At 38.5% G+C, this 19,812-nt stretch overlaps 1 protein-coding gene across 2 annotated transcripts; it reads left to right on the forward strand.

The window, feature by feature from the left end:
* Positions 1–577: 577 nt before the first annotated feature.
* Positions 578–18,801, forward strand: LOC107548869 (EH domain-containing protein 1-like). 2 transcript variants are annotated; one of them, XM_016229706.1, is made up of 6 exons: positions 578–1,362; positions 4,731–4,828; positions 16,611–17,023; positions 17,596–17,760; positions 18,025–18,593; positions 18,640–18,801. In XM_016229706.1, exons 1-5 carry the CDS (start codon positions 962–964, stop codon positions 18,544–18,546), a joined length of 1,599 nt encoding a protein of 532 aa, XP_016085192.1. In that variant the 5' UTR covers positions 578–961; the 3' UTR covers positions 18,547–18,593; positions 18,640–18,801. The 2 variants fall into 2 exon arrangements, with proteins under 2 accessions (XP_016085192.1, XP_016085191.1); XM_016229705.1 differs by having other exon boundaries at positions 18,025–18,801.
* Positions 18,802–19,812: the final 1,011 nt, after the last annotated feature.

A 19,812-nucleotide genomic window follows, 5' to 3' on the forward strand; every position in this document is an offset into this window, starting at 1 on the left:
CGGTGCCTTGCTCAGTCGTGGTATTGAAGGTGGGAGAGAGCGCTGTACATTCACTCCCCCACCTACAATCCCTGCCTGCCCAAAACCTTTTGGGTTACGAGTCCGACTCGTATAGATATAGCACGAATAGATTTAGCACGTGCTATGACAAGTCTCGGTTAGCCTAACGCAGTACACGTACCAAGTTAAAAAAAAAAAAATATATATATATAGGCCTACACACACACACACACACATACATAGGCCTAACAAAAGGAAAACAAGTAGATAGAATAGAAAAAGAATAGAGAAAGCTAGTGTTAGTATATAGTAGCATATGGAATGTGGTTCATTCATTTAGTTGTTTGAATGCCAGAATTTTGTCAATTCAACATTAAAGAATATTTGCAAGTTATAAAGCAGCACACAGATTAATAAATATAAACATTGTTTCTTTGTTAGAAAAAGAAAATGAAAAAACAACTTTCGTTATTATATAAACCTGTAGACCCTTCTGTTGAGTAATTAACGTCAGCTGTGTTTCACAAAACCCCAATTTGGGAGGGGTGACGCCTTTTAATTTGGAAGTTCCCTTGAGTTCCGGTCCATAGTAATGTATTAAAATGTAGTGGGGCGCCAGTTCTCAGTGTCACGCGCAGAGAGCTGCTCGCCTCGCTGTGGGACTCCAGAGAGCAACTGAGCGCTGCCTCTCCAGCGGGTATAGAAGAAAACAGTCTGCTGCAAGGTCGCGACTGAAGAGTCAGGCAAAGTCACAAGAAGTTAAACGAGTGAATAAAAAGACAACAGTTAGTTGAACAGCTGACGGGACCGACCCACCACGCTGGCAGTCCGCCGCTTGACACCAGACCGTTGATTCCTCCGAACCGCTGGATTAAACTGCCTAGAACCAGAGAAGATTTTTTACACAACCCCGAAAGTGTTGTTTCTTTAAGTAAGAAGTTAATTTTACACATTGTGGAAGATGTTCAGCTGGTCGAACAAGGACGGGAAGAAAAAGGACCCCGAACTGTTTCAGACGGTTTCTGACGGGCTGAAGCGACTCTACCGGACCAAACTCTTTCCCCTGGAAGACACCTACCGCTTCCACGACTTCCACTCTCCGGCTCTGGAAGATGCTGATTTCGATAACAAGCCCATGGTACTTTTAGTGGGCCAGTACTCCACGGGGAAAACCACTTTTATTCGGCATCTGATGGAGCAGGATTTCCCCGGGATGCGCATAGGTCCCGAACCCACCACCGATTCATTCATAGCTGTGATGCACGGCGATCAGGAGGGTCTCATCCCGGGCAATGCTTTAGTGGTTGACCCCAAGAAACCCTTCAGAAAACTCAACGCCTTTGGAAATGCTTTTCTGAACAGGTGAGATATTCATTTTTAATAAACTTTTTTTTTCTCGTTCTTTTTAAAAATAAACAAAAACAGTGTTTACATTAAGTCTTTGCAGTTTTTATCTTAGGTTTTCTTTGCCGAGGGTTGCAGCTGTATGGGTGTTGTTTTCCTGATTTATCAAGAGGTTGTCAAGTTGTGTGTTCATATGAGCTCAGGATTACTTTTATAATGATGGAAACGTCAAAAACTAGTCATTAGGGTGAAGAGGGTGTCCATGTTATACTGAAAATGGAATATCTTGCACTTTTATTTTAGGTCTATTTCTGCATGCAGGAGTTGCCAGCTAGTGCTTGTATTGCAAGGGTGGAGCTTTTGGTAGTAGTAAAATTCCTAACATGTTCACCCCCCTGCAAACATATGTCTGTACATTTTTGATGACTATGATTTGTCTTATTATTATAATCCCCACAAACCTTTGTTAGCATACACTTCTAAATGTAGTTGCTGTCACAACCAAAAATAGCCTTAAGGCATTTGAATCTGAGATTTAAGGTTTGTACTTTTACTGCATACCAGCAAAACATTATTATTTTTTATTGTATTCCAACTATTGAGGATATTAAAGCCATATTTTGTGTGCACTAAACTTCTTGCTCATTAGTCTTTGGTTCCCCCTTTTGAGAGGAACGTCAGCTGACACTGGTTTTGACAGCTGCTGAGGCCTTTAGGGGTCTTTTTTAACAAGCTCCATAAGGAATGCCATGAAGAGAGATGAGTTGGCGTTTAAAATGGTGCATCAGTTCAGTTTTTTAATTGTATTCCAACTATTGAGGATATTAAAGCCATATTTTGTGTGCACTAAACTTCTTGCTCATTAGTCTTTGGTTCCCCCTTTTGAGAGGAACGTCAGCTGACACTGGTTTTGACAGCTGCTGAGGCCTTTAGGGGTCTTTTTTAACAAGCTCTTGGGAATAGGGCCCTCCATAAGGAATGCCATGAAGAGAGATGAGTTGGCGTTTAAAATGGTGCATCAGTTCAGCTCACACTTGTCTTTTCAACATGTTACATATATCCGCTGTAGTGTATTTCGTACTTAGCAGAGGTGGGTGTGTCTTCTCTCAAGCACTAGTACTACACTTTTCCTTTGTGCTGCTTGTAGATATGAAGACTTCCAGAGCTTTACAAAACGCCCCACTTAACTAGAACCTCATGTTGGTCAATGCTTGAACAAGAGGGATCATATGCACAGATCATATTCACACCCCAACAGGCCTGGGCTGGCAGAATGAAGCGTTTATTGCACAAAAATATCCTTTTAAAGAAAATCTGGGAAGGTTTTTCAGTTTGTGGAATGAGTAGGTTGACTAGTCACTCATGAGTGGGAGGAGAATATTTAAAGATTTCATTCCTCCTCCCTCCCTGAACTCACCTTGACAGTGTGTGTCATCTTAAGGTCAAATCAAGGTTTCTTGAGAAGTGCAGTGTATTCTCATTGCAGCCATGAATTGATCCGAGACATTTCTGTAGGTGCTGCTTCTAGTTGTTTAAAAACAGGATTTTAGTGTTTTGGCAGTCCAAGCTTTTCTGAGTCACTTTTTTTTTTTTAATAGGTTAGCAAGAGGTAAAAAAAGGACTGACTCGGCTAAGTCACTGGACAGATAATCTGAGGATCTGACTCTGCAATTTCAGAGCGTTCACTCTCAAAAGTGTCCCCTGTTTGCAAATCTCTGACCCCAACTTCCTTTATATTATGCTGTTTATTGCTTATCCAGCATGATTTTTCCCTCCCAGCGTTTTCACTCTTACCTTGTCGGAGAGGTTAAAAGATAGATTGAAGGTCACTGGCAAGGTATCAGGGGTGTATTTGTGTGTGCACCTTGTGACCACTGAATTTTAGTAGGCTACATATTAACCCTGTTCCAGTAGTTCAGTAATACATGGATGCCCCTCCTTTGTGCTGTCATCCCTACTCTCCCTGATACTCCTGACTGTAACTTGAGTATGCACTTTCTCCAATACAGCTGCTTTCATCATTTTTCATAGGCTCAGGCCTGTAGTGAACCATATAGCTGATTCTAGATTCTGTAGTGTTTGTCAAACAGTTTTCCCAAGAGTCAAATTCAAATATATTCATGTATCTCTAAGCCCTATATAGTGTTTTAACCTCTACTAGGCTGAAGATTAATTTACGGTTATTGCTGTGGTTGGTGGTGCTTTCTGGTGTTATGTAACAAACTGTACACGTTACTGCTGTATCTCGCTAAACCGGTTTCTTCTGATACGTATCTTTGTGTAGCCAATTGGATTTATGTATATCTGAATTTTCTGTACAGAAAGCGTCAGTAAATATGGCAATAACATACATTTTTTTTCGAGGTGTTCTTGGGACATAAAGTCCTGGAAGGGTCTGGCATTTCAAATATATCTTGAATAAACTACAGAGGGGAAAATGAGGTTGAAAAATTACTCTCACTGAATATAACATCAGCAAAGGGAAAAATGGTTTATTTTCAAATTTGTTGTTGCCTTGGTGACCTGTCGTGTTTTACAGCACAGGCTAATTAGTGCTGATATGTAGTCCATCTTTACTTCTTTATTAGAAGTGTATGGGCAGAGTTTTATACTTGCTAAATAAAAGTATTAATTTCTTTTAAAAAAATCATAGGTAGTGTATAAATTAGCATTGTGCAGGAAGTGAATTTTAACTTCGGCAGGATGTTTGCAGAACCTCTGAAGCCTGACTTTAAAAGGTGAAGTGGTTGAAAGCAGGCTAGTATTAGTTAAATGTCATCAGTTAACCTCTAAATGTTATTTACTGTTCAGTTCTTGAAAATAAAAGCGAGTTTGTTCAGTTGGATTTCTGGATGCATGTATCTGTTTTGGCCCTGAATACTAGGATTTACACTTCAAAACATTACCCAAAATGACACAAACTGTCTTTGTCAACTGGCAGCAGGTCTTATAATGAGTGGAATGCAAGGAGAAGGGAAATGTGGGATACGATTGGCCGTAGTGAAGGTAGCAGCATGGAAGGAATAAGTGATGGCTCACTTTCTGGAAAAATTAAAGGGAGGGAGTAAGTAAAATACACAAGGGGGAACACAGTGGTAGGGGGGGCTGAGGATTGTTTTTGCATGAGTAAAATGTGCAGGTATTTTAAAGACATGAAAATGATAGCATACGGGTTGGCACATAAATAAGGAACACATACTGTAGAAAGATAAGCTGCAAGCTTTTGGTAATGGAAAAGCTGAGGTAAAAGCTGGAACGATAAGATTTGGCTAGTGAGAAGGGAGTTCCTTCCAATCAATCATGTTCCACTAAAAACATTACTGCAAGATCACTAGGCCTGGTTTCAAATGTTTGTCCATTTTCAATGTGCGATCCTCATTTCACAGGTTTATATGTGCTCAGATGCCAAATCCAGTGTTGGACAGCATCAGCATCATAGACACTCCTGGAATCCTGTCCGGAGAGAAACAGCGGATCAGCAGAGGTCAGTTTTAAAAAAAAACACAATTTTTAAAAAATACTTTCTATAATTACCATCTTCACTTCTTTTACCATCCCCTGACTTTCCTTCCCAGAGTTACCACAACTATTAATACAAGCTTCATTTGCATAGACTGCTGTGAGTGTGTAGCACTTGTTCTAGGCAAAGGAAAGGAGGTTAATTCAGTTAACTTTTGCAATATGGGAGTCTTTCGAGAGAAGTATTTTTAGTTCTCCTGTTTACATTAGAGCAAAACAAACCCATGCTCCTTCCATAGCCATTTTACCTATAGGAAGGAAGGGAAGTTTAAAACCTAATTAATCTATAGTAACAATGTGGACTGTCCATTCCCATCAAACACTATGATTTGGCCAGAAAGATTATCTGAGCCTTTACTGAAAACAAAAGTGATGCAAAAATGTCCAAAATGGTCAGTTAATCCTTTAGGCATTAAGTATAGTTAATTGAGCACTGCAGGAGATTTTTATTCAGGATTTTTTTTTAGCTTCCCTAGAAGCATACTTGACTAGTCTGGACCTGTTACAGGCTCAGAAATTACAATGGAGCATGTTGGTATGTTGTTTATTCAATAAAACTCTAAGAGAGCATTGTGTATGGAGGTAACCGGTGTCATGCTGAGGACTTTTCCTGTGCTTGTCTATCTGCCGTGGCGCGTGTGCGCGTGCGGGCCTCTGCTTGCCTTTCCCTGAAGACCATGTAACTGTGATCAGAGGGTGAGTGGCATCTACAGATAACAGTCTGACAAAGAGGGGGGACAGCTCAGGCCAGGAAACAGACAGAACTGAGAGGGTGCGGTAAAGATGACTGTGTGAATGCTTCCATGTTCAAAGGTTCAGTTATGTGTTATTGAGTCTGTACATTGTACCATGTACAAGATTCAATACCATGGTATGCATCACTGTAAGATGGTACTGACACATATTTTCTTGTATAAGGGAGTGATCTGGTGAAGGGATACATATAGGAGAATTGCTCAGAACTCCATGAGGGAGTTCAGACACGAGTATATGACGCTAACCAGGTGTTCTAGAGCACTCTTGTATTCCATAATGTACAGCTTTATCTCGTATGTCATATATAGCCTCTGATAAGCAATTCTTCCCCCCCAGAGCTTGGCAGTGCCTTGGACGGGTGTAAAAACATCATTAGTGCATGGCAAAAGTATTTCTAGGCTGATACATGGCCGTGTGAGATCATAGTATATGAGATGCATCCCATGTGCTGCACACTGAACTTACCCCAGTGATTTTTCATACTCCGTGTGAGAGTCACGATGGCTTCGACTTAACATGAGCAAGAGAGGTAACGTCAGTGCCAGGGTTACTCTATTTTTGCTGCCATTTGCCCTCTTCCTCACTCTGAGGCAGAATGAGAGTCATAAAGATTGATGGTGATGGTTTAAAGGGGTCATATGATGTTGCTAAAAAGAGCATTATTTGGTGTAATGAAATGTTTATGCGGTTTAAGGTTAAAAAAACACATTATTTTCCACATACTGTACATTATTGTTTATCCTCTATGCCACGCCTTTCTGAAACGCGTCGATTTTTTACAAAGCTCATCGGTCTGAAAAGCGAGGTGTGCTCTGATTGGCCAGCTATCCAGTGCATTGTGATTGGCCGAATACCTCAAGCATGTGACGGAAATGTTACGCCCCTTACCATATTGTGATGCCCTGTCCGGCCGGAGCGACGAGACGAAAACATTAAAACCCATTATAAACGAGGCATTTGTTGCATCCAGTGGGAATATAATTATGGATTATAATGACTTGTACTGTCTTTTTACGCGTTGCATCGCGCCGCGTAAACCTAAAACCATGTCTGCATCTGTGATCGGAGAAATGACAAACAACAAGTGCTACTCTACCCTGCCCAAAAAACTTGCGTTTGAATCGTGTCCTCTTTTGGAAGGCCAAACAAAGTAGTTTCGCATTCACAACGAAACCGCGTCACACACCGCGGCCTAGAGTATGCGGAGTCCGGCTTTAGTGAGCGGAGGCCGGAGGCCTAGAGTGAGCCGCGGCCTAGAGTATGCAGAGGCGTGCGGGCTTGAGAATGGCGCGGCCGGCAGATTCGACGAAGGAGCGTCCGGCGGGCTTGCGGCAACCACATGTGACTACCCCGGGCTGGACTCCGCTTCGTCCACGGTGAAAGCCAATCCGGCGATCGACAGCGCGAAGTTGATGTATTTCCTCAACGACCAGCACGGATCAGCTCCAGGCATGACTAAGTGGATATCGTCCTCTTTTGGAAGGCCAAACAAAGTAGTTTCGCATTCACAACGAAACCGCGTCACACACCGCGGCCTAGAGTATGCGGAGGCCGGCTTTAGTGAGCGGAGGCCGGAGGCCTAGAGTGAGCCGCGGCCTAGAGTATGCAGAGGCGTGCGGGCTTGAGAATGGCGCGGCCGGCAGATTCGACGAAGGAGCGTCCGGCGGGCTTGCGGCAACCACATGTGACTACCCCGGGCTGGACTCCGCCTCGTCCACGGTGAAAGCCGATCTTGCGATCCACAGCGCGAAGTTGATGTATTTCCTCAGCGACCAGCACGGATATCTCTTTGGATTTGAGACTTTAGTCTTTGCAACTTTACAGATCTTCTTTATGCACCAAGAGCTTGTAACACTCCAAAGAGAAAGGAAAAATTGAAATTGCATCATATGACCCCTTTAAGGCGTGGTGGCTGAAGGAATTCAGAGTTGGGACACAGCAAAGTAGGGATATAACGATTAACCATGAGCCGGTTGAAAATTGATTCAAATAAGTGACTATTCAAATCAGTTGAGATGCCAAACAAATTGCGATTAATTTAGGTGTAGGAGTTTATATGAATGCATGTCTGAGGGGAACTTACTGTCTTCAGAAAAGTTTAGATGGTATTTTTTCTTTTCCTCTTGCCTCTGTATAATGCATATTAAAGTTCATAAGTTCAGCGCTGTTTTTCCATGCAGATATTTTTGTATAGTTTCACAAAACTGAAGTCAAACCATTCTGTTTTTGCTTCAAATTTCGAAATGATACAATCTAATTTAGATTAAAAACTGCTCATGTTGCATGTATGCAGCATCTTTGTTTGGATCAAGATTAAAATGCAGAGGTTGCCTCTAAATTTTAAAAGGAAAGAGCACAGACAAAGCCTTATTTTGTTTATATGAAGATTTATTTTATTTGTGTTACTTGTTTATTTGATTTGGGGCTTATTTTAAAATGTCAATGTAGTTTTGTTATTTACATTTACATTATATTTAAATTGTCATTTAGCAGACGCTTTTGTCCAAAGCGACTTCCAAATGAGGACAATAGAAGCAATCAAAACCAACAAAAGAACAGTAATATGCAAGTGCTATATTAGTATATTATTATTATTATAATGGTGTTATATTTCAATTTCACAAAGAAATGTGCAACATTTTGTCCAAGCAATAATAAAAGGACACATTTAATTTATAATTTGTCTTAAATCTCATTTTGTTAAACAAAAATCATAATCGTGAATCGAATCGTGAGTTGAGTGAATCGTTACATCCCTACAGCAAAGGGTCACCTGCTAGTCACCACAACGATTCTATTGTATTAGATGCACATGAAGTGTTGAGATTTCTTTCATCATTCTTATGATATGTGAAATGAAGTCTTGTGCAAAACACTTAATCAAATAAAATCATTGATAATCATTAAACTCTCTTTTACCCACTAGGTAGCCTACTCTCTGAAACACAAAATATGTTTTTTACTTGAAAGTTTCCTAAAGTTATGAGTGATTTCAATCTTGCACTTGCATTCTGATGTGAAAATTAGTATTTTTATTTTTTTTTAAAGCACCAGAATTGAGATTCAATCAATTTTAGTACAAAAAAAATTGTTTCAGAATATGTCAAAATGTGCTCTACTAAATAGTTAAGAGGCCTGTTAAAAGGTTGAATAATTTATGAAATTACGACTGAACTATCCACCTTTTTCTTGTCGTAAAAATGGGCGCGGCCATTTGTAAATTCTGTGGGTCTGGCTTCCGGTCTCATCTGCGTCCACTCCGTCCAGCTATTTTTAGCTGAGCAAAACAGTTCGTTTTGCTGCTTGATATTGAAAGTTGGTGTGTCTTATCATATTATTTTAATGTATTATCTTAATTATGAACACACTGGTTTGTAGTGGAAACAGTTTTACCATTTACTGCACGTTGTTATTCTCCTCGTTATTTACCTATAGCGGCTAATGAACCGGAAGTCTCACCCATAGGCTTACTTCCGCGTTGAAGAAAAAGGTGGATAGAAATGCTCAAACAAGAACTAGACATGCATAACTTAATGCTTACATGTATTCATTCCATGTGTGTTTCATCACAATTCAAAGCATGCTTTTCAGTTGTTTGGGTTATTTCCCATTATAACAGTTTTTTTTTTTCTTTCACCCATAGAAGCTATTTTCAAAGCTTGTGGTACATATGGAAAGTATGTTTCTTCACAAGATGCGTTTATTTAAAGATTCCGGCTCTATTGTGTTCAAAGCTTCCTCTTTACTAATGTTACAGTAATTGAATGCTGACGGAGGGAAATGTGAGGAAAGCCCTGCTAGTGTCATTATCTAAACATGGAAAACTTTCACCCATAGAAGCTATTTTCAAAGCTTGTGGTACATATGGAAAATGTTTCTTCACAAGATGCGTTTATTTAAAGATTCCGGCTCTATTGTGTTCAAAGCTTCCTCTTTACTAATGTTACAGTAATTGAATGCTGACGGAGGGAAATGTGAGGAAAGCCCTGCTAGTGTCATTATCTAAACATGGAAAATGTGAGTATTTGACTCTCATATCAAGTACATAGGAAGAAAAAGCATTTAATTGGAAAGAAACACGCATACAATCATTCACACAGGGAAAGTGCTAGTCATCACCGGGTCATGGATCGTAGCATGGCATATAGCCTTTGTAGCTATACAGTATGTTAATACATAACACTTTGTATAGTGTTCCTGTGGCTCAGTGGTAGAGCATTGCGTTAGCAGCGCAAACGGTCATGAGTTCAATTCTCAGGGAACACACATACTGGTAAAAAATGTATAGCACTGTAAGTTGCTTTGGATAAAAGCGTCTGCTAAATGCATAAATTATTCAAGTTAATTATAAAATATAGCCACGGGTCAGTTGGATGGCATGTGTGAATAATACAACAGCAGTAAGTTTAGGAGGGAATCTGGGCCTGTCTGAGAATGATGGGATGATCGGTTATGTAACTGATCTGAAAAACATGGATATTCAGCTAGGAATGACAGCTATTTGGTCATCTAGCCACAGTTATGCTGTTCTTTGGAAGTGGATGAGCATGCTTGCTATTTTAATTTAGTCCTATTCTCGCTCTGTATTTGATTTTCTAAATTTTGTAGTTTCTTTCTTGTATTATCACCTCCCACTTCATTCTTTGCAGCAATGTGGTCTCCATATTGTGGTTCTGGACTCCTGCTCTTTAGAACAGATCAGTGAATCACAGAGGACTGCTTAGAAGTCACAAACTGTAAAATAAAATTGCTATACTATATAATAATATTATTACTAATTATATATATTAGGGATGTAACGATTAACCGCAAGCCGGTTTAAAATTTATTAAAATATGTGACTATTCAAATCGGTTGAGATGCTAAACAAATCTCGATTCATTTAGGTGTAGGAGTTTATATGAATGCGTGTCTGAGGGGAACTTACTGTCTTTAGAAAAGTGTAGATGGTATTTTTTCTTTTCATCTTGCCTCTGTATAATGCATATTAAAGTTTATATGTGCAGCTCTGCTTTGTTTACAGCGGAAACCAAGGAAACGCTTTAAGCGCCACCTGCTGGCAGAGAGTGAATCTGCGTCTCATTCAGCTCTGCTGTTTCTGTTTCATGCAGATATTTTTGTATAGTTTCACAAAACTGAAGTCAAACCATTCTGTTTTTGCTTCAAATTTCGAAATGATACAATCTAATTTAGATGCATGTATGCAGCATCTTTGTTTGGATCAAGATTAAAATGCAGTGGTTGCCTCTAATTTTAAAAGGAAAGAGCACAGACAAAGCCTTATTTTGTTTATATGAAGATATTTATTTTGTTACTTATTTATTTGATTTGGGGCTTATTTTAAAATTTCAATGTAGTTTTATTTACATTTACATTTAAATTGTCATTTAGCAGACGCTTCTATCTAAAGCGACTTACAAATGAGGACAATAGAAGCAATCAAAACCAACAAAAGAACAATAATATGGAAGTGCTATATTATTATAGTGTTATTTCAATTTCACAAAGAAACGTGCAGCATGTAATTTCTTAAATCTCATTTTGTTAAAAAAAAAAATCGTGAAGTGAATCGTGAGTTGAGCAAATCGTTACATCCCATATATATATATATATATATATCACACACACACACAACCTTGTGAAATTATTTATACTCCTTCATTCTTTTCACATTTTATGTTGCTACCTTATTCCTTTTTTATTTTTTTGCAATTTACACTCTATACACCATACTGACAAAGCAAAAACAGAATTGTCTCAACTTCATAAATTTATTACAAATAAAAAACTGAAATAAGTACATTGCGTAAGTATTCATAACTAAATATTTAGCTGAAGAACCTTTACAGTTTTAGTTTAGCGCCTAAGTTTTGCGCATCAGCATTTGGCAATTACCTGAAATCCTTCTCCTCTTCTCTTCACCTCTCAAGCTCTGTCAGGTTGGATGGGGGCAGATGCACATTTTCAGGTTTCTCCAGAAATATTTGATTGGGTTTAAGCTCAGGCTGTGGCTGGGCCACTCAAGGACATTCACACATTTGTCTATAAGCCACCCTTGCTGTGTGCTTGGGGTTATTGTCATGTTGGAAGGTGAACCTTCTGCCCAGTCTGAGGTTCTGAATGCTCTGAAATAGGTTTTCATTAAGGCTATCTCAATATTTTGCTGCACAGAGCGTTCCTTCTACTCTGAGTCCCTCAGTCCCTGCTGCTGAAAAACAGCCCCACAGCATGAGGCTGCTACCAGCACACTTTACTTTTGGGATGGTACTCTGCAGGTGATGAGCAGAGCTGGTTTCCTTCAAACATGATATTTGGAATTGAGGTTCATCAGACCAGAGAATCTTGTTTCTCAGTGTCTGAGGGTCCTTTAGGTGTGCTTTTGCACATTCCAAGTGTGTTTTCATGTGTCTTCACTGTGGAGAGGATTGAGTTTGGCCACACTGCTATAAAGCCCTGATCGGTGGAGTGTTGCAGTGATGTTTGTCCTTCTGTAGATTTCTCCTATCTCCACATATGATCATGGAGCTCAACTAGAGTGACCATCAGGTTCTCGGTCACCACACTAACCAAAGCCCTTCTCCATCAGTTGCTCAGTTTGGCCAGGAGGCCAGCTCTTGGAAGAGTCCTGGTTGTTTCAAACTTCTTCCATTAAGGGTAACAGAGACTACATGCTTCTGTGACCCTTCAATGAAGCAGATTTTTTTTCTGCACTCTTCCTCAGATGTGTGGCTTGATGCAAACCTGTTTCTGAGTTCTACAGGCAGTTCTTTTGATCTCAGTGCTTGATTTTTGCTCCGATATGTATTATCAGCTATTAGACCTTTTTATTAAGACGTGTATGCCTTTCCAAATCATAGCCATTCAATTGAATTTGCCACAGGTTAAATTCACTTGAAATGTAGTAACATCTACAAGCAATATGAATGCTCCTGAGCTAAATTTCAACTGTCCCAGATAAGGGTATAAATACTCATGCAGTGGAATAATTTTAGTTTTTTATTTTTAATAAATTTGCAAAGATGTTAAAAACCTGTTTTTTTTTTGTTGTTTTTTTTGGCTTTACAGTTATGGTGTATGGAGTGTAGATTGATGTGGGGAAAAAGGGAATTTAAAGCAGTTTAACATAAGGCAGCAACATAAAACGTGAACAAAATTAATATTTACATACACTTTATACTTCATAATAGTTTTGATAATATGTCATGTTTGCAATCTTACAGGTTCGGTCATCGCCCCTCAAAAATGTCCTGCTTATTCATAAACTTTGTGGTCAGTTAATAATTTTCTACAGTCTGCTGACTTTACAGCCGTTCTCCTTCCCTCTGACTTCAGTTAGGCCTTACAAGCAGTTAACGACAAGACACTTCAAAATGAATGTTCATAATATGTACTTTAAGTCAGGTTGCTTCATACTGGGCTATTCCCTATTTGTTTTTTTTCCTCAATATTTTTCAGATCTTGTTTTATGTAGACTAGAGATGGTTTTGATATTAGAAGTGTCAATTACTGTACTTTTTGGATTTTTTTTTTTTATCAGTTTCATTTGATTGAATGCAAAAAAAAATGTATAACCATCAACATATGAACTTTAAGCTTTAGTTCTTTTTAACATAGATTCACAACTTTCATGGTGATTCCTTCGTGTGCACAATGTTGCACTGTGTCTGTCCATTTCTTAAACTGGGTGGTGTTCCACAGGGCTCTAATCTTCTCTCCTGTTTACTGTACACAGTGCCTGCATTAATTCTTCATGGCTGAGTAGCCTTGGCAGGGTGTTGAATTTCCTCACTGATAGCATCCCATAATGCTTTACTATATAGACTTAGGTTAATTATTACAGTGTTTTATCTTTTTTAAATTTATTTTATTATTTATCTGAAATCACATCTGTTGAGAGTAATGAACCTCTTGTCAATAGGCTAGATTAGGTCGCGGTGCGGTTTTCAGGGCATGCATTGTCTTTTGTCATAATTACGTGCTGTAATCTTCGGTGTAAAGCAATGCTTCTTTTTATGAAGAATCCCTAAGTAATCTTTCTTTTTACTTAATTTCAGTGTGATAGATCCCTTGAGAATGTGCTATTGTTTACAGAGATCATTATAGTAGATTTCAGATTTCTACATTCTTCCTCTCCCTGTGCTTTCCAGGAATTTGTGGAGGTGCCACATTTAAATGGGCTGGTACTGGAAATGGATAATTTCCTTCCAAGCACAAATGAATGCACACATCTTTTCCGGGCCCCCTCCCATATTCTTCACATTCATGCTGATGGTATATTACTATAAAAAGTATGTTTAATTTAGTTTTCAAAGGTGGAAAAAAAGAGATCAGTGGGTTTAAAGACTTTTATCAAATACAGGTCTATGTTGGATCAGGATTGAGGGGGAAAAAACCTAAGATCAGATATCATGAAGACAGTTGTTGAGTTAATACTAGTTAACTGAAATTATAGCACCACCGGTGCAGTGGTCCTAAGCCTGGAGTCTGTACTGTCAAATGTATGATGTGCATTACAAAGAGAAACTTTTGAGGAGTATTTAAATGTTTTATTGTTATTCTTATTTAATGTTAAGATGAAACTGCAAGAAATTTCAATGTCAAAGCTGTAAGGACATTTCAGTTTGTAGCAATTTATCTGGTGTGAATCAGCTATACAGCCGATGTCTGCTAAGCAACATTAACATCTGTTTTAGAAACAGCTGCTACTTATTAATTAATATGTTATGATGAGCAAACGTTTTTGCAGAGATACTGCAGGACAGTAATGTGAGACATTACTAAAAACACAACCTTTTCAGTTATTTATTTATTTTTGTTTCTAGGGTCTTGAGGTACAGATTCCACTGTTAACCTTTATTGAAACCTTGTTAAATTACATCTATGCATGCCTCAATATCTCATAATGTGTTTGTGTAATGTGTGAGAGATTGTGGGTCAATGTCTGGATTTGATCTTAGCAGGGTGGAGGTAATACTAAAGATTAGCTCGCCATACTGAGCCAAAGTCTCCTAACAGTTATTTACTTATCTGAACAGTGTTTCCTGCATGAACAGTAGGTCATTTAGTCTGTCGGTCTTCATTCAGTCATCTGTGCCTTTGTTGTTTGTTCATTCATTTGATTTAGTTTGTTTGTTCGTGAATTGAATGAATAAATGAGTGACAACTTTTTTTGTTTAACCGTAACTGCATCAGCAAAAGGGAAATTAAATTAGTCTTGATAAAATTGTCTTGATATTAGCAATGTTGTGACCTTAATTTTCTTTTATTAATTGCAGCATTTGTGTGACCACTTGCACAGATTTTAGTGCAGGAACAAGCATAATTACTATGGCATGCTTATGTAAACAAGGATATCCTATAGTTTACACAAGGATATGTTTTTTTGGAACGTATTAGAAGGAAAGCAAGCAAAGAACTGGAAAAGCCATTGCATTAGGGAAAAATAGAGTAAAATATCTTTCATATGAGCTACCTCCATTATCACAGTCTTTACCAGCCACACTGATGTGTGTGTATATACACAGTCAGCTTATCAGTGTCTGCTCTAAGTGTAGTTAAGACAACTTTACACTCAGAGAAAAGAAACTCTCAGCGAAAATAGATCCTGCTGAAAAAGAATACTGATTTATATACAAACTTTTAATAAGCCTTCTTTTTTGGTTATATACCCACAGTAAATTCATAACTGCTGGGAAAAAGAAAAATGCATTTTATGTAGATATACCAAATAAGTTCAGGTCTTATGAGTACAGTGTATTTGTTTTTTCTTCCATTTTATTTAATTACATTTGAGTTTTTTTGTTAAATTATTTGATGGCAGATTAAATTTTATATTATGGATTATAGTATCATATATTATAATTCAATAGACCTGCTTCATCAGTATTGCCATCAGTGTTGTGATCATGGATAACAGTGGATAAAGGACAGCCCTGAATCAGTGCGATCACGCCCTTGTTGGATTCAGATCCAGATTTCACATCCTGCTGACGTTGACACAACTGTTGTGAGCTGGGACGCAGTCTTTCCTGTCTTCTACACAATCCAAACATAAAATGGTAACTTCTGTCTCAGTAAGCAAGAGTGTTGGGCCGGAAATCCTGGCTTTAGCATTTGCATTATTGCATATAGAGAAATCTCTGAAGATTAAACCTTTTGCCCTCAAGATCTCATAAGCAGCTTTTTGGCAAGTGACTCGAATTTGTGGAGTCTAGCAATATTTATGCTGGCCCCCTTGTTGTAAAAATGTGCATGCAGCGTGTGCGTTTGGCTTCTTGAAGACGTCAAAATACCCAAGAGGAAATCGCTAGCATTTCTTGTGGTGTACACATACTTTTTGTATTCGTTTCATATCCCAGCATCTTAAAATAATTTGACACATCGTCATCTCCTTGACTACTGTCAAAACATTTGACTTGGATTTCCATTGTTCCCGGTGATCCTTTAAACCATTATGCAAGAAAATAACCAACCATGGGAGAGGAAGGAGTGTGAGGAAGGAGTGTCTGTGGGACAATTTATTCTCTTTCCTGTTTGTCAGCGTGAGTGAATGTGATGTCAATTCGGCTGTAGTGAACTAGATGCCTCTTCATTTTTTTTTTTTTTTTTCTCATGTGAAAGGCCAGCTGTACTCCACCCTCGTGAGCCAGCGTTGTCGTGCAAGAGGGCTGATGAGAAGGAGATGGGTTCTGTTACGTGAAGGGTTTCCTTAGACCGGAAAACCACATTTTATTTTGTATTGTGCGAGTTGGCCTGTTTGTGGATTTGTGCTTGTTTGTGTCTAGTTGGTTTTGTGGAGTGATGTGGGCCAGATCAGGAAGTTCTAGGGTTACACATCTGTTGACTGTTGTACTGCTCTTTATCTGGCTAGAAAGAGAAGTGTTGGGTTGTGGTTTATCAGAGAGGCTCACATACACAAACAAATTCCTTTTGCAGTAAACTTAATTACATTTTGCTCATTAATGTGAACAAATGCCTCATCTCTGTTGCAGGTTATGACTTTGCTGCAGTGCTCGAATGGTTTGCTGAACGTGTGGACCGCATTATTCTTCTCTTTGATGCACACAAGTTGGACATCTCAGATGAGTTCTCAGAGGTGATCCGAGCTCTGAAAAATCATGAGGACAAGATGCGGGTGGTGCTCAACAAAGCTGATCAGATCGGGACCCAGCAGCTCATGCGGGTGTATGGTGCCCTCATGTGGTCGCTCGGTAAAATCGTCAACACCCCAGAGGTCATCAGAGTCTACATTGGCTCTTTCTGGGCTCAGCCTCTCCTGGTTCCAGATAACAGGAAACTGTTTGAGGCAGAGGAACAAGACCTTTTCCGTGACATCCAGGGACTTCCACGAAATGCAGCGCTGCGCAAGCTGAACGACCTTATCAAACGGGCCCGTCTAGCCAAAGTAAGAAATTAAACCTTTTATAGCTAGTTAGTTTTATAGTAATGTAGGGGGTGTTGTCTGGACACATACTTAAAATTGAAAGTACTTTTTATGGTTTTTGATTGGATTAGTTATCTGGTATATGCTGCCCTCATGTGATCACTTTATAAAACCTTTTATGTGATCACTTAATAATTGTCACCCCAGACACGATCTAAGACTCTTCTTCCTGCTCATCCTTTTCCTTTATACATTTAATTTTTATAGATTTATATGGATTTAAAAAGAAAAAAAGATTTTAAATTTAAATTTTTTATATCTTTTTAAAATGTCATTTATTCCTGTGATGACACAGCTGAATTTTCAGCATCATTACTCCAGTCTTCAGTGTCACATGATCCTTCAGAAGTCATTCTAATATACTGATTTGGTGCTCAAGGAACATTTCTTATTATTATGAATGTTATCACTGTTTTTGCTGCATAATATCTTACTATTATTTTTCAGATTTTTTTCAAATTGTTAATATCCATATAACACTGATTTATTTGAAATATTATATGTTATGACAAAACGGTTTTCTCTAACTCTAGGTTCATGCCTACATTATCAGTGCCTTGAAGAAAGAAATGCCAAATGTTTTTGGGAAAGAGAATAAGAAAAAGGAGCTCATTGCTAACCTGGGTGACATTTATACAAGGATTGAAAAAGAACATCAGATCTCTCCTGGTGATTTCCCTAAACTCAGTAAAATGCAGGTATGAAAATAGTCCCATCTCTCCCAGAAAATGATTTTAATATATAATTTTTGTTAGGAGTTTCAAAGTACAATACAATAATAAAGTATCAAGTTTTAGGAGAGGTAGTTGTTTTATAACAGTTTAGCCTTGTTTTATGCTGAGATTTTTAGTTTTATTTTAGATATTAAGAATAGTTTGTTTAAAAAATATCCTTACACCCTATAAGGATAGAAAAGACCTTTTTGACATCTTTTTTTTTTTTTTTTTTGTCCTCATTATTAGGAAGTCCTCGCTGGTCAAGACTTCACTAAGTTTCAGGGACTGAAGCCCAAGCTGCTGGAAGCAGTGGAGGATATGCTGGCCAATGATATCGCCAAACTCATGACCCTCGTTCGGCAGGAGGAGGCTGCCATGCCCAGCCAGGCTGTCCAGGGTGGTGCCTTTGACGGCACCATGAATGGACCCTTCGGGCATGGCTATGGAGAGGGTGCTAGTGAAGGCATTGATGAGCTGGAGTGGATAGTGGCAAGAGACAAGCCAACTTACGACGAGATCTTCTACACCCTGTCACCTGTCAACGGGAAGGTCTCTGGTGCCATGGCTAAGAAGGAGATGGTCAAATCCAAGCTGCCTAACAATGTTCTAGGAAAGATCTGGAAGCTTGCTGATGTGGATAATGATGGGTACCTGGACGACGAAGAGTTTGCCTTAGCTAACCACCTCATCAAGGTTAAACTGGAAGGTCACGAGTTACCTGCTGATCTTCCTGATCACCTTGTGCCTCCTTCTAAACGAGGACAGTAAACAATTTGGGAAAATTAATATTATCAGTGAGCCAATCTTTGTAGAGGTTATGGATGGATGCGGGGAGGGTCTGGAAACATAAAAATATATAAGCAGAATTTATGATATGATTAAACAATATGCATTAGCTACAGGGATAGAGCCAAATAGCTATTAATTTATCCATCACTACAGTTTGTCATTCTCACTGTTATTATGTTCTTTGTTGTTGTTGTTAGAGCAGTAGTTATCAACCTAATGCTTTAAACAAAAAAATATGAATAAATTAGACCGCATCCTGTTACTGTATTTTTCAAATTCTTGATGTAGCCAAATTCTGTTTAAGCAAGTACGATGGTATGCTGGCAGGGAGATGACTTCATTATGACCAAACTATGGGCTGTATTAGAAAGAGGTATTTAATTGTTGCATATCTTACACTGATGCTGCTTAACACTTAAAGTCATGCAGGGAGAAATAGTTCTGTTTGATTTTTAAACTACTTTAGCTTTGCTGATGGGTCCATATTATCTGTATCCTGGGAACACCAGAGCTTTAAAACTTTACCATTTACCATTTGGACTTTGTCAATTTGCCTTTTTTTTATCATTATAAATGCAAAACCATGCTGCATTCTTGTATTGTTTGTTCACTGATGTTGTGTTGTCAGCTGTGATGGTTCAAAAGTTTTTATAACTATTCAAAAGGAAGTGTCTGACAAGACATTCAACAGACGGATACTCTAGTTGTATGATCGGTGTCAGTTGTAGCATCGCTCATATTGGTTTCTGTCTGTTATCGAGTGCCTCACCCTGCTACAATGTCTACAACTTTGGTCTAGTTTGCATTAAAAAAAAAACTACCACAAACCTGCATTTTTGCTTATTTTTCCATACAGAGTATTTGAGTAGGAGTTATCGATAGTTATTGATACATTTTTTTTAAAAATAATAATCCTCAAAAAAGATGCGATTGCCAATAAATCCTAAAACTATGTAATACTTGTACACTGTTTTCATATCCTCAAATGGTTATACTGAGTGTGTGTGCATGAGTAAAATACCTGACTTATGCCACTATTAAAAGTTATGCTGGGGCTGTGCCAGGCTTATGAAGGAAGAAAATTAAGTATTGTGCTGAAAAGTATCAAAATAGTTACTCCAAAGACACGTAATGAGTTTAAAGGAGGTACAGTTGAGATATGAGATTCTAAAAAGACCGTTTAAAGATGAGTGCTAGAATAAATGGTGGTAAAGAGCTCATAAGACTCCCTGTAGATTCTCTGTG

Source organism: Sinocyclocheilus grahami, unplaced genomic scaffold (assembly GCF_001515645.1).
Source record: "Sinocyclocheilus grahami isolate Dianchi unplaced genomic scaffold, SAMN03320097.WGS_v1.1 scaffold356.1, whole genome shotgun sequence".
Taxonomy (NCBI): domain Eukaryota; kingdom Metazoa; phylum Chordata; class Actinopteri; order Cypriniformes; family Cyprinidae; genus Sinocyclocheilus; species Sinocyclocheilus grahami.